The sequence below is a fragment of the Homalodisca vitripennis genome, chromosome 2 (genome assembly GCF_021130785.1).
Source record: "Homalodisca vitripennis isolate AUS2020 chromosome 2, UT_GWSS_2.1, whole genome shotgun sequence".
In the NCBI taxonomy this organism is placed as follows: domain Eukaryota; kingdom Metazoa; phylum Arthropoda; class Insecta; order Hemiptera; family Cicadellidae; genus Homalodisca; species Homalodisca vitripennis.
The window spans coordinates 74,125,392-74,141,976 of NC_060208.1; the positions used below are offsets into that span (position 1 = coordinate 74,125,392).

The 16,585-nt window shown below is 33.1% G+C and overlaps 1 protein-coding gene across 1 annotated transcript; it reads left to right on the forward strand.

Moving 5' to 3' along the window:
* The first annotated feature begins 2,535 nt into the window (after positions 1-2,535).
* Positions 2,536-4,089, forward strand: LOC124356272 (cuticle protein 70, isoforms A and B-like). The gene is made up of 2 exons (XM_046807457.1): positions 2,536-2,609; positions 3,776-4,089. The coding sequence occupies exons 1-2, from the start codon at positions 2,598-2,600 to the stop codon at positions 4,040-4,042; spliced, it is 279 nt and encodes a 92-aa protein (XP_046663413.1). The 5' UTR covers positions 2,536-2,597; the 3' UTR covers positions 4,043-4,089.
* The last annotated feature ends 12,496 nt before the right edge of the window (positions 4,090-16,585 follow it).

Here is a 16,585-nt window from a genome sequence, read left to right on the forward strand (position 1 = left end):
GCGAGCTGTGGCTAGCAAAAATTTTGCCCGATTTTCTAGGAAAGAGCGAAAATAAAGTGAAACTGATGTTTTTATGGCGTAAAGATAGTTCTTAACTTTAATGCATTTTATATAAAATGAACTGAAAAATTGAATAAAATACGTCCCAGACCTGTAAGACCACCCATTTCTGAGATATCAGACTAAGTATGTAAAATTCGGTCTTGAAAACATGCTTTGTTTAGATTTGAAGTACATAAATTTCATTAAATGGGTAATAATTACGCACACTTTTTAACCAAAACTTTTGGAGATTTAATTCCGAAGAGAATAATGTAATAGGGTAAAAATAATTATAAAAAAACTAAAAGTAATAAACAAACACAAAGTAAAAAAATTAATGTAAAATTAAATCTACACATACGTAAAATAAGACAGAAAATGCAATATCTGTTTAAATGAACCGCTGAGACTATGTTTCATTAAAGACTAACTATTACCTGCAGTTTCACACTTATCAAAATCGAAGTCCTTATACTTCTTTGTAAAAATACTTATAGTTTAATATGATGGAGTTCTATAACATTTTCTAACGGAGGGAGGTATATATCAGGTAGATATTATTTGAGTGTTCATAGTCAAGAGTATCAAATTTTTCAAAGGCTATATATATCATGTTTTGTACACACAGAAGCATTTATTTTGTACAAATTATTTCTATATGCAACGTCATAGCTGAGACTGCCTTGTTACCCCGATCAAAAAATACAAATACATAGGTCTAGAAAACCAATTTCGCTCAAAAAACGTTTAATTCTAGCCCTTGTTATATAATTTACGATCTAAGATATTTCTAGTATCATAGTAGATTTTTCCATATTATCCCGATGATCAATATATATAATTGTCCATATACACATTCGTAGGACTAAGAACCTTACTTCGGTTAAAAGATGCCTACTTTCGGCCGTTTAGATTCACTTACGGTCCCACAGTTTAGTTTACCATATTGCCCCGATAAAAAAACTATGTACGCACGAAGAACTTGGAATTCCTTTGCAGTGGCCCTAATTTTGCCTCTGTAACTCTTGTACTAATAAATCAATTATGACTATGACTATTGTAGTTCTTGGAAATCTACTGTGGACAAGCGTCTACTTCCGGCTCTTGTAATGTACTTTCGGTTTAAAATACGTGTGCATTATTGGGTTTGTATTATTATCCTGATTAAGAAAATATACATACGTACGTTGGAATTAGAAGCGTATTGCGACCTAGAGGGAACTCCTACGTAATTCCTATCTACTTCTGGTATAAGAGGGAAATCCTTATTAATTTAATGCAACATACCAAAATAATCGTCTATGCGGTTTTGCGTCACGGAAGTCTTGTTTTTCGGACCGTAGTCTGAGGAAGAATGAATTGTTGAGGAATTCCAAAATATTCCAGGTTATTTTTAAATCTTTTTCTTTTTATAAACCTTTCTCGGATTTCAATGGATATTTTACAAAAATAATTACCAAATTTGGCCAGCTGTTCTCAATTTTACCAACACATTTCGCAATTAATATTTATTTATAAGATAATAATTCTGGCAAAAGCTAATGTGATTAAATGAAAAAGCTATTCATTATCTTTAAGAAGGATAATGAATAAAGTAACAAAATGACTCGTTCATCGAAATATTTTTGTACAAATCATGTAATGTTTCGATTCTCTGTTGCAAAGGAGAACTATATTATTAAACCTATGGCCGTTTTTATAAATGGGTAGAGTGGGCAATTACTCAAGGGTATGAGGAGTTTGGGCAATTTGGAGGACGCAGGAATAATAATTGCTATAATAACACAGTTTTACAGTTAGTATGTACTATCGATCAAAGATTGCTAATGGCAGCCTTCTCCTGAAATTATATGCCCGTATTTGCATGGAGTTCGGGTGCCCGATTTGCATTAGAGAAGACTTCTCGCGAAGGCAAACAAGTACTAGTATTCTCTTTAAATTATGAAAACTAGCTTAATTAGTAGAGATGTATTATGAATTAAGGGACACAATCGCTCCTATATTGTAAGTTTTCTTGAACAAACAACATTTAGATGCTTTTCCACTTCCAAGGAAAGATAAATTTATTAACCCTATTATCCTTATACATGTATTCAGTTCAAAATACTTTGCGCAGAGCTTAATATCAACTTCATACCAAAGAGAACAAAGCTTATACAGTTTTTGAGACCAAGAAATGTTGTACCTGCGTTTCAACCTGACTTAAGTAAATTTCCTCTCTAAGGTCCGCTGGTTGCGATCTGGTTGTGTTCATTAATACCGTTCATGTTTTTGATGTCTAATCTTCCTAATAGATTCAGTCATGGCAGAGAACGTTGTCTGTGATTTTTTGAATCACGTAGCGGTGAAGGGCTTCTGCTAACGAAGCCCTTGTCCCCGGCCCGACCTCACTGCCACACCGTGCCGCTCCCCGGACCTAATGGTCAATACACGCCGCTTACTCTGGTCGCGAGGGGTTTATTTATGGCACCTCCTTGACCGGTATAGTCCATATAAAAGTACGTAGAGGGCGGACACTGTCACAGTCTGCAACCACGGCAAACACTACCACCATCATGTACAAGCTGGTATGTAAAACAGTGTACGCTTTTGTTTGTATGAAACTGAAGTATTAATTTACACCAAGGGCATTAAGTTTGGTCTTAATTAACAAAAACTTTAATATCGATATAATTTTATAGTAAAAAGCGAGCTTCGTAAATTTTTACAGTATATTACAAAAGCTTAAAATGTAGTGCTTAAGAGAACCTTCCATGGACTGATTTAGCACCATGTGGTGTAACTACATTTTCCTAATACCTTAACTCGATTTATTTATTAAAATCTACGATGATGTGTTTTTAGTAATTTCAATGTTTATTGAAATTAAATAAGGCTATTGCCATTTATACAATTTAATGTATATATATATATATATATATATATATATATATATATATATATATATATATGAATTCAGTTATGCGGGTCCGATGATGTGCTCATTGAGTACGAAAGGCCTCACACAAATTAAAAAACTGTATTATTGGAGTATTTGTTTTAAATTAATAATCAAAAGACGTTTCGAACGGGTTTTTAGAAATAGCATAATGCAATAACTACAATGTATTCATTGATAACTAATAGAGGTATTGACTATACTTTGTTAGTAGTAAACAGCATTGTCCCTTCACTCCTAAATTTTTAAAGTTATTTTGAACTTTCCAGTGTTTACTTGGCGGTAGATAGCACAATAACATGAAAAATCCACCCTTAGTTCGGAAATTAATATAAACATAATAAAATAGCTTTTATACTTTTACCAAGCATTTGTACGATATCAGTCTTTGTGACAGTGACTCCATAGAGCTATTATTATATTGAAGCTGTGTACATGAAGGTTTTAATTATTATTCAGTTCTTTATTATGCGCTATGGCAAACATAATTATTTCATATCTTAAATGTATTATTTATTAAAAGTGATAAAGAGTGTTTAAGAGCGTTTTAAAAGATATTACGAATGATCCGGTTATATGTGGGTAACACCAGGCGTAACACCAGTACGAGTATTACAAATAGCACGATTTATTTCAAAAGCTTAAATTTTAAAATAAATCTACAACAAACAAACTGATCAATATAAATAAAAACAATTTATGAAAATATCTCACTTTTCCAATGGATGAGCAATTCATAGGTACGTACCATATCAGAGAACGTACTGCCATTGATATTACAATGTCCTGTTACAGGTTATCTTCAGTGTCCTTATCGCCGCTTGCTATGCCGGCTACGTACCTGCACCTGTGCACTACGCCCCTGCCCCGGTCCACTACGCCCCGGCCCCAGCTCCCGTACCTGTAGCCACGTCCTACGCCACCATCCACCAGGTACACCACAGTGTGCCCGTACCTGTACCTGTCAAGGTGCCCGTGGCTGTTCACGCCCCTGTCGTAGCTCCCGTAGTTCCGGTGGTCGCCCATGCTCCTGCTCCAGCACCTTACCCTCATTACGGTTAAAGGCGGATCCATGTGAAATTAACAATAAATGAATGCTATAAACCGTATCACTGTAATGATTGTTAAAGTACCTTTCCAGTATTAGTTTCACGTATTTAAATCATGTTTATTTAAATGAACCATCAATATCCGTTCCTTATGAATGGATCTTAAAATACACACTAGTCATATTATTAAACCAGAATAAGGTAATTAACTACTAAGTTCATGCTATCGTTTATTTTGTGCACCTAATATAAAAAATAGCTATGCAAGATATAACTATATTTATCAAGTTTCAATTATAAATGTCAATATTAGTACAAAAATTACTAAATATAAATAATTAAAAGGTATTTGAAAATTTAGTAACATCAACTTAGCTTTCAAATATTTTTCTAAACCCATTTCTCATAGTATATCTAACTTCTTCCTGCTAAAAATTTACTTCATTCATAGAAAGTAACGACCGCCTATTACGAGTATTACATTAATTATTCTTTTTAAAACTATAAGAAATCGACTGCATATGCAAAACAAGTATTTTTTTACTTAAATAATTTAAGCTCTCACCGATTTCTTTACATAAGATTGTATAAGCTACATCTGTACCTCCAGGACACATAAAACCTTTTTTGTATAATTTAAAGGTTAGTAACGATTAATACCTCAAATAAAGAGATTTGTGGTATTAAAAACATTACAACAAAATGTTATAGTACTTAATAGTATTTAAGCTGTATACATCAGGTTATACTTTCTATGTAAAATTAGTTATGTAATCTTTTAGTTTTCTTTTATATGGGTGTCAGGAATAAATTATGAAATATAATAACTATATTTGTCTAACTGAAGATTGATGCATAGAATATACATTTATTTAAACTATTTCAAATAATTACTCATAATAATTAATTTAGTACACCTATCAGTACTTATTAAAGATTCAATTTGCATTGTACAAGCAACATAATCAAGTTTTTCGTGAAATTAAGAAAGATATTTATCTTAAAAAAGAATTGTTTATTAAATTACTAGTATGTCTATTTCAACCACCATCAAAACTAATTCCTTTACTTGCTATTAAAGCCTAGTTGTGCGTTTGTGCAATGTAAATTAGAGACAGTCCTAATCATAAAAACCACCTTGCTACAGATCTTGAATAAGTTACTGTAGAAGAAGATTAAGAAGAAGATTCTATTAATTAGTATTTTATACTCAATGTTTCGCGCCCCAAAATGTCATTAGTTGCTGTGGATTATTCAAGAAACGTTTTGGTAGTAATTGCTCCTATTGTAACCGGCACGAAAACAAGCCGATGCCATTTAAATTGGTGTTACCATATAGCTGCTGGCAATCAGCTATTAACGCTATGATGTTCAAGTTTATATTGTATGCTTGATTTCCATGTTGTTTGAAAAACAGATGAAAGAAAAGAAATGTACGCTTAAGTGTTTACAGAAATAACTGATGATGTTTACTGCAATAAATGTTGATACCAATCAGGAATATTCCGTACAAGTAAATCTGACAATAGCGTTATGCCCGGTCACATGCTTTTTGCCAATAATTTCGGATGCTCTAGGAAGGAATACATTCCTTAACCATATTATAGATCGCTCTTTGGTGGACTGTTCATGTGATCAAACATGTTCGATCAAATATGATATACTTCTAGAAGTAGCAACAATGTAGCACTTAGCTGATAGTCTGTGGGAGATACACGAAACAGTATTAAATACGTTCTTAGTTTTATCATCAGACGAAATTAGAAATCCTTCGCAGATAAACCATTTATAAACGTCCAACACAAGTCATCTTCTTCAAATTAAGAAGTGAACGTAGTCGGCAATGTTTCTTTGACGAAGATTTTTTTGTTGTTAAAAGAAAAGTCAGAACATACGGTTTCAGGTTATTTTTCTCTTTGTAGTTAACGCTTCAAACAAAGTGATCCGCTTTTTCCACTTCTAGCATTCTGGAAGAGAAAGGAGTGCCTTTAGAATATTCAGAGTACTGAATGAGCAGAATATGAAGGTTTTTCAAATGACGGAGAGGCTGCAACTTTAGTTTTGGCGTAAAATAGGATGATCCTTGCTCGTCACTTTTTTCTGTATTGTGGATGTTTTTTTCCGAGATATGTCCCAGAGAATGAGATTTGAGATAAAGAGCAACAGATCGTTTTTTTAAAGATTATAAGATTAAAGTATTTATAGCTTCCGCGTTCACCATGTTTTTTATCAGCAGATGGCTGTCTCTAGCGAATGGCGTCACCATCGTCGGTGCAGACTTCAAGGACCAATCGAGACTGATGAAGGTGGGTGTACACATTCACTTGTATCTAGATCGAATAATGAATGCTCCATCAAGAGTAAACTCTAGCTAATGATTGAAAGATTTGCGATTGTTTTCAGTCCTTCCGAATGTAATTACTGTACATGTAAAGAGGATTTAACGGTATAGTTGTCTGGGCAGGTGTTATACAGTGTTCAAGAGGCTCTAGTCATAGCTATGTCTGTGAGACCAATAGTGTTAAACAGCAGGGGTACTTTTAAAACCACTTGCTTAAGATTGTTATAATGGAGAATTCTATTTTATATTTAGATTGTATGCTTTCTTGTTTATAGGTGTATTTAATTGATCTTGTATTCAACTATTGTTTTATTGTGATGTTTTGACTTACAGTGAAAACCTTTGTGTGAATAAGGTTTTCACACACTTATTTCTACGTCACTGAACTGTCCCAAGTGGGCCGCGACGCAAAATTTGCCCCGCCGGAATGTCCTTACTGGTTGGGGCGGGGAATAACTTTCACCCGTTTGTATGGCTTAGGAAGTATGTAAGATAAACCGATTGCTATTACGTCTTCTACCAGGACGGACTCTGTTTCTCCAAGAATTTCAGGACAGTAAGTTCGTTGATGCTCGATTCAACTGTGTTACGCACACCAGGAAAAGGATTGAATCCAATCCCGGCCATGAGCTGGTCACCACTGCCATGTGATCGACAAGCTCACAGTGGTCGTACAAACGTGACAATGCTGTGTGCGACACTATAGCAGTGGCGACTGATGCTGGTTTGTGTGCAGCGTAAGAACAGTTAGACGCTGTACCGTAAGCACGATTTGGTCTGTAAAAGAGACTACGATCTGAGTACCATTGAAACTCACGTTGTGAGTGAAGTTCTTGTATTGAGTGATCTCCATATTGCAAAAGTGGCCTTGTGTCTCATGACCTATAAATGGATATGATCAAATATATTTATTAATATAATATGTATATATGTTTATTTTTATCAAATTATTGGTTATCTGACGCAAGGCCACTTTTGCAATATGTTGACCACTCAACATGGGAACTTAAAAAAATGGAATTTTTCAGAGAATTCTACCAACTAACATAAAAAATAGTAACATGACAAAATTGTGAAGGAAAGAGAATTTTCCGGACATTTGCCATCGTTTAGTGATGCAAAACGATCAGTAACACCAACTACAGGTAAACCATTTATGAACAATCAGTTATGACAACATTGTTATTATAATAAAGGCTCGAGTAAGAGAATACTGAAAACACACCACTATCCGGCAAACATAAATCTAAATTCATTGCTTAAGAGCACTGGATAAGCTTAGAGTGCTTATATAGTTCTTAAGAGCAGAATTGATAAGCCCATTCTAACACTGCTTCCATCGTTTCTGATGGAATGCTTCATCGTACGAAGATGGAATAGCCCACCTGGTGTACCATAAAAGTACAATATTAAACTATTTATTATGACTAATTCTCTGAGTTTCGGCTTCGCAGGTATTTGCATGATCCAACAAGATTATGATTCCATCTCAGCTTCTAAGACCTACTCCTAAATTCATCCGTACGATTATTTCTACAACTAGTTCTATTCAATGCAACAAAGTTCATTTACTTCGAGCAAGTTACAAACCAATATTTCTTTTTTATTGGGAAGTAAGAACTTGATACAGTTCTTGGAAACTCCGAGATTGTTGGCTAGATAACTTAACAGATCTCTCTCTGCAATACAATGCGGAGGCCAGTAATAGCACAGTCTTCTTGGCTCGAGAATGATTACTTAGCTCGTGAGTTGGTCAACACAGAGAGTATATATATAGGCCTAAAATCTTGGCTTTGGTTTCTCTCATAAAGGCAACACTACCAAGAGTTCTCCAGTCAACAAAACGTAACTTTACTTGTTGCTTTGTCTTGTAGATAGTACAAAGTAATCAAAAAAGTAACATTTAATTGTGTAAATGAAAGGTAATTTTTGTGTGCTTACATTATAAAATTTACTCCTGAGAATAGTAAAAAATAATGTTATAAAACTTTAAGTATAATATTTGTCAACATGTTTAGATCTAGGGCTGTTTTCTTAACCTGTTCAAATATAAACACATTAACGTAATGTTATAAATAATTTTAAAGATTTTTGTAGGACAACCATTTTGATATAAACGATAGTCATCGTTTCTGTTTTCATTTTAAAATTGCGGCTAAAACACTGTGCACTGTAACCCTTCATCGTGTAACACCCGTGAAAATAACAAAAATCATATAGAACTTTATTAACTGATCCGAAGTTTTTAACTATTCTAAATCTCTAAATCTCAATATTTTTAAACGCAAATATAAATTAAATATTATAAATAATTTAGTACAATTTTGGAAACCAAGGGAAGTTTGTATTTTTGAAGGTCCAATTAATGTTAGGTAAAACGTGTTTTCTTAACTATTAATTTATTTTTTTTTAATTTTAACACAATTATTAGACGGCTGAAAATGAGTATATTAAACAAAAATAATATATAAAAGACTTTCAGGAAATTTTTTCATATCTATAAAAAGTTAATTACACCTCATAAGAGTATTTGTATACAATTTGTAAAACAAACATAATCGTTACTCTAAGATAGTCTTGAACTAGTAGAGGGTAAATACAATGACCCAGTAGGCTTGTACATGTTAATATGTTGGTGTACTAACACATATAACACACACATATACTCAGAACCAGGTGAAGATAAGCAGTTTCTCTAACATAGATATCTGTGATGTCGAAACGATGTAAAGAGTTAGTTTTTAGCTTCTTCGACACCGACTATTCTTGGATCTCTTTAGACGAACATTACTCAAGATTCCAGGAGTCAAGTCTGTGACAAGGACGGATTGCAGATGCTGTCCTAAGAGGAGGGTAAGCTGGAGCTGAATTCAAGATTCGCATTGAATCAAACATTCCCGCCATATGTAGACGATTTTTTTTACACAAAAGAAGCCGATCCCATTTTAAGCCTTATTCTACCCGTCCTCATGGGGCACTGGCCTGTGCGAGGATCTTATCAAACAGAATAAGGGGGAGAGTCGATACAGTACAAGGTCGGTGGTACTGATAAAAAGTGCAAGGGTGACAGACAGGATTCGAACCTGTTCTATCTCTAACTCGGCCAATTTGGTAGCTTCACCGAGCTTGGAGATCGTGTCAAAAACATTACAGTGGATTTAATTGTGCATCTGATGAGACTACCTCTTCACATACATGACACTATATTTTTATAGTTTGTAGTCCAGGATTCTCTGATGTGGAAACGATATAAAAAGTTCGTTTTGTGGTTTTCATTGCTGCCTTTTTTTATCTCTTCAGATGAACTCTAATCCAGATTTCAGGAGTTAAGTCTGTAACAGTGTCGGATTCCAGACGCTGCGCTTAATATTCGCATTAAATCAACCCTTTCCACCTTAGCTACGTTATGTGTAGAAAACTCGGTCTAACATACTGTTGTACTAGTCGAGATTAGATACTGACCCCGTGCGCTTATAGGTGTTAAAGTGTTGGTATATTAGTGCATATAACACATATGTACTCAGAATCTGGATAAGATAAGCAGTTACTCTAACATAATGTTGTACTAGTAGAGAGTTGATACTGACCCTGTTTGCTTATACTGGTTAATTATACTGGTTATATAAGGTGTTGGTGTACTTGGAAGTTTAATTTTATTACTAAGATAACTGTTATGTAAAATAATGTATTACATGGGCATGCATTATTGTCAATTTATTCATAACAATTAAACCATAAAATACAATATAATTAATCTTATAGAGATGTAATTGACTTGAGGTTAGCAAAGCCTGTCACTTGTAGGGCTGGAAAAGTTCCTTTCTATCTGTCTGATTATTTGAATGTCCACACTATATTTGAGATGCCGAACTGATATACAGACTTCAAATTGTGAATGAAGCTTAATTTCTATATGAGGAACACTGAGTTAGACGATGGTGCATGTCTCCCCATGGGATTTGGCCAAAATCTTTGCGAATACATTTACATTGGTTTTAAGGGTAATCATGACGGTAACGAAAAAATAGCAGGATATTATCATACTCACGATTGATAATTATGAGTATATAACAGGTTTTAACATGTGGCGTATTAAAACTTGTAGCCTTAATATCACCCATCTTATATTATTCTATGGTGACTCGATGTGTAGACTTTTTTTATTCAAACACGGATATTGAATACAATGTAATAAACATTAATGTGAATGTGGTGAGATTTCTCGAGAAAGATTTCATCTGCAGGCTTTAAATTGTGTATGAATTCTCATTTATACTTAGACAATAATTAGTTACCTACCATGGAATTGGGTTAAGCGTCATTGAAGCCTGTATCTCGGTAGGCTAACACAATTTATCTTTTATTTCCATTGGGTTGTAAAGGAAACAGCATTTTTTGCAGAAATTTGCCATCGTTCAGTAATACTAAAATCAGTAACACTAAGTTTCGATATCTACAATCTGAACTCTTCCTCAGGTGAATAGCTGCTAAACTAACACATAACTAAAATCTGGGTTAAAATAAGGAAATCATACCGGAGCATTGTGACACGTAAAATTCAAGGAATCACAACAACCGTGCTGTGTGTCAAATCCATGTATACTAACTCTAAAGCATGCACTTAATAATAACAAACTATTAATTATTATATATTATTATCAGGAAACAAGTCACACTATCATCCACCAATCTACCACAGAGGTAGGCATGATTTGTCTATTTAAAAATAATGTAAAATGTATAATATTAAAAAAAATATATTTATTATAGCCTACCCATAACATTGATGATTGGATATTATTGTAATTATATAAAATAATAGACTTACACAATGCATTATATCTTCTCTATAGGAAACGAGACGAATTTGATTGTTTCAATAATAGTTTGATGAAAAGTTTTAAAATACTTATATACCTACTATATGTGCAGACAGTATACATACTAAATAGTAGATTCAATAGGTGAGGTGAAAAATAATACAATGTCTAAAATATAATATCTAAAACAATGCTAACATCCCGTGGGTAGGTAATTCACAGGCATAGAATTGTACTGTAGCTTTGACTTGCTGCTTTGGATAGAATGTGTATGTGAAAGGTCAATTAATTTCATGTTCTGAACAACACAAGTATCTTTGTAATTATATGCCAATAGGGTATTAGCCTGCGGAAAAATCTTTGCTACCTTCATCATTAATATTTAGAGACTTGTCGGCTTCACCTACATAGTCTTACATCTAATGATACTCATTAAGATCGAAACCGGTCGTGTGCTAGCTTGGATCAATAGATCTACAGCAATCCAGATGGTTTTAATGTGAAGGTAGTCATATTTTAATTACGGACGTAATTAAACCAATTTCGCGAAGAATCGAAGTGATTACGCACCGCATATGTGCTTCTCTTTTAATTAATAGACTAATATGTAGATCTTTCATTGAGGGAGGAAATAATCAGGAATACATTCTTAATCTTCATGTTCATTTAGAGGTCGCCCTGTAGCTAATTATAGCGGGGTGCTCATTAAACATGGAAGTGTTAATATTATTTCACAATTAAAACATATATCATAGTTATAGTTCAATTTTGAATAGCCGTATTTCTGAATCAGCAGACTTTTACAAAAATATACCTATGTTAAGTTGTTCTGATGGTAATAAGCCTTATTATAGAAGTAATATATGGAATATAAAACATGCTATACTAAGTTTGTCCAACAAAGTTGAAGGATGATTTTGCCAATTTTGAATGTTCAATTCCCAAAAAATACATTTAATTATAATCCTTAAGCAATTTTCTGTAAAACTATCAAAGCAGAGCATATTTGGCATTAAGTGTTATCTATTCATGCAAATACTTTAAAAAAGTAATATTGTAAATTAATATTTATTTTGTATTAGATGTTTTAATATGTTTTAATCTACAGGAGGTAATTGAATCGCATATTGAACATTTAAAATTGTAATATATATAGGTACTTTATAAAAGCATCTTCATTCAAATGAATCTGTTCATGTTTAATAAAGACCTCTTTAAGATAGCATCACATGTGATTCATGGAAATAAACAATAATAAAATATGACATATTGTAATTGATGAAATACGATTCATGACAGCTGTTGTCATGAAACGAATTAATTGTTTATATTGAAATATAAATTTACAGAGTAACGGTTATGTATGAATAGGAACGATTCAGTAGCTTTATAACTAAGAGATTATAGTTAGGATGACGTAGCCTCTTTCTAGTGTAATGTAATGTAAAATAAATATTAGTATTTACCAGAGAAGATTTGAATTGTATTCGGCAAGTGAAATGCTACCTCGCGGATAATCACTTTTGGGATTTTATTTACAGGAAACACGACTAGGGCCACAATTACGGATGATCTTTCCACGGTGTCCAAGAAGTCGGGAAAGACATTTGTTCGCAGCTTTGAGACCCTATTAGAAGTTTAAGTAAATGGGGAACACGACAGACATCAATTTAGTTTAGTTTAAATGTTGTAAAGTTTAGAATAAGCTATACCTCTCTCAAGACAATATTTTAAGTTAATAAATTTAATGTTGGGCTTGTTATATTCCAATGTCATTTAAATACAGGACTGTAATTCTATAAGTATAGAGTTAAACAATCCAATTATTACTCTAACGAATTCTCGTACCTATCTAGTACTCAAAATTATTATAAGTAGGAGGATCTACATCAAGATGATTTGTTTATAAAGGGTAAGTGCCCATAAGGGTACAAAGGATAGAGTGCGGATGTTGCGATCTATAGTATTGCTAAGTAGGCTAAGGTTTTATTCATGTACCTATTTACTATATTACTATCCTTATTTTTTGGCACCAGGAGTTGGAATATGTTATGGAGGAGCGGTGTAGGATAGTGTGCAGATATTGCTATTCCTCTAAATAACCATGATAAACCTCAGACACAACAGGGAAAGTTTTTCACTCTATGCCAGGGTTTTACGTGACGGTCTACACGATACACTGTTTACTAAGACGTGGTACAAACATACGCAATAGGATAAGGCTTATTGGTTTGATTGAATAAATGACACAAAACATTTACACTATTTTCGACAAAACAAAACATATAGTAATTGTAATCACACAATGGCTTACTAACATCTTCATCTTTATACTATTTACAAACCAACGCATACAAAAGCAAGTAGATTAAAAATACAGGCAACAAAATAAAACATTAAAACGTAGCTTATATATTGGAATACAAATTACTTCAAATATTCCTTCTGGGTTAGTTGGTCGGTATCTGTTACACATAGTTTTGTCTCTAAATTTCTAAATGTCAAACGGAAGTTGTCTAGCTATTTTAGAAGTTTTATAAGATACAATGATTAATTGACACTTAATGTTGGTATGTTTATATAATTCAATTATTTATAAACCTTACAATAAAACTGGGATACCATACATATTTGTTTGTAAAATCGTCGTTTTTATTAAGTTACAACCAATCTGAAATTATGTACGTAAACATAATCACTTATGACCATTCAGTACCAGTCTGTACTTTTAAACATTGACGGGCTCCAGCTTGAAACCCAGTTATCAAAAAATGAGAAAGGATAAAAGTGCTTTGAATTGTTCATAATTTTCTAAAAAGCGTAAATTTGTATTTTTGTGAAATATGAGAGATAAAAGGTTTGACCAAATTTTTAAACTGGGATTAGATAACGAACGTATTCATGCAATGTGGAAGTACTAAACTCGTAGCAAGTTGATGAGTATTGATTGCCGAACTCATAGACTCCAAGAAGGGATTTTATGATCACCTAGACCTGGATAGAAAGATACCACTTTGGATATATAAGATAAGTATTGATTACTGAGAAGAAGCACAACCCTTGTTCCAAATTATCTTATTACAAAGTTTAATTTGAATTGAGTACAAAGTAATGAAATTACAGAATTTACTATTATTTACTCAATAATGCTATTTGATTTTCCTTAAGAGGAATAAGAATACTCGTTAGAACAAACGTTATCACAAATTAACTTTGAACTGTAAAACAATTTTAGGTTTTGCCTTACGCAATAATTAGTTGTTATAATGCCTTTTCTAAATTTAAACGAGAAGGCAATTTATTTAAAATTAACATAGATTTTTGGTATATAAAATTATAAGAATCTATATGGAAAAATATGTAAAATTATTATTTTTACAAAAATTCGAGTGGTGGCCATCTTGAATCGTATCATTGATTAAGGCAGGCTAAAGAACTTATTAAATAGCTGCATTTACGATTCATACTCGCGTAAAGAGTACCTCTTAGACAAGTGCGTATACATGGAGTACAATGATATTCACTTCTTAGCGACTAATACGGCAATAAATATTTATTACAGGTGTATATCGGTTGCAATGTACTAAATCATGTAGCTATTAACGTTTTAAACTTTATTTAATAATTGTAAAGACTGCAGTGAGGGAATATTTCTATGAAACGGATAAAATTAGTATAAATGATAAAGATATGTCTCTCAAAATTTGAGATCTGTGACAATACTTTCATGGCATTACTTCTGAATAGCTTATTTTTTCACACAAACATTTTTAAACTTTTTATTTAAAAAAATTGAAATTATTCCAGTTGTATTGAAGTAAGTTTACTTATGTTTTGTATTATTACAAACATTTGGGTGTTTGCTGAACATAACATGGCTAGTATATATTCCTAGCATTTTGAACAAATAAGTTTCAACTGATAATATGATGGTAGCAAAACTATTTATAATTTTATTAGTGATACATTACTTTTAATAGTATAGTACTAATGATCAGAGGACACTAATTGAATAGACCTAGATAGCTGTGATTGGATCTATTACAGTCATACGCTAGAGAGCATTACAGACACTAGAGATAATGATGTTTTATGCAATCCCCTCCCCCTAAGGCTGGGTATGGGGAGAATATGCTGAGTATATATTATTTGGAAGAGTCCTAATCTATACTCCAAATCCCATTCCGATGCACCAGGATCAAGAATTCATAATCCCGAATATGAGTTTTATGGCCAGCTTAGACCTGCTTAGGAAGATACCACTTCGCATACTGAGTATTGATTATTGGGAAGATTTCAAACTATGTTCCAAATTCATTTCCTATGTCATTCACGAAGAATATGAACTCATACACTATGGGAAGAGGTTTTATGGTAATCTAGAGTTGGATAGGAACAAACCACTTTAAATATCTGAAAAGAATATTTATTACGAGGAAGAGTCCCAATCTCTACTCTACTTCCCATTCCGGTGCACCAGTACTCGAAATTCATAGACTTCAAGAAAGGATTTAATAGTCTTTAAAGAACAAACCACTTTAAATATCTTAAATGAATATTTATTACGAGGAAGAGTCCCAATATCTACTCTACTTCCCATTCCGGTGTACCAGTACTCGAAATTCATAGACTTCAAGAAAGGATTTAATAGTAACCTGAGCCTGAACAGGAAGATGCTACTCTACATATCTGAAATGAATATTGATTACGGGGAAGAGTCTTAATATCTAATCCACTTCCAATTCCGATTCACCAATACTCGAAACTCATAGACTACAAAAAAGGATTTAATAGTCACCTGAGCCCGGACAGGAAGATGCTACTTCGCATATCTGAAATGAATATTGATTATTTGGAAGAACCACAACCTCTATTCCAAATCCTATTCTGATGCACCAAAATTAGAAACTTTAAATTTCTACCAAGGCATGGTGGGATTTCTTTCGAATTGATTATGAAAACTCGGAATAATCCCTATCTCTGCAAACCGTTCTGTCCTATTTAAGGCCGGTAAAAGGGATCATTGATTGGGAGACATTACAGTGGCTGCATTTGAGCCACTTATTTTGTTGTTAAAATATGTTTAGGAAATATTATGTACTAAGATTCGAACTTTCGACACACACACACACACACACACACACACACACACACACACACACACACACACACAGACACACACAAAACCAGAGTTAATGACAAGTCCATTAGTAAAGAGGTCAGCTAGAAACCAACCTGTGACCCACTTGTCTATGTAAATTTCCATAAAAAGTTGAATTCTAGCAGACTATTTAGATGTTAGATAACAAGAAACAAGTACGGTCAGTGAAATGCAAAGCAATTACAGGGATTTCCAATTTCATGCTCATCTATGGCTATTTATTTCAACAACATC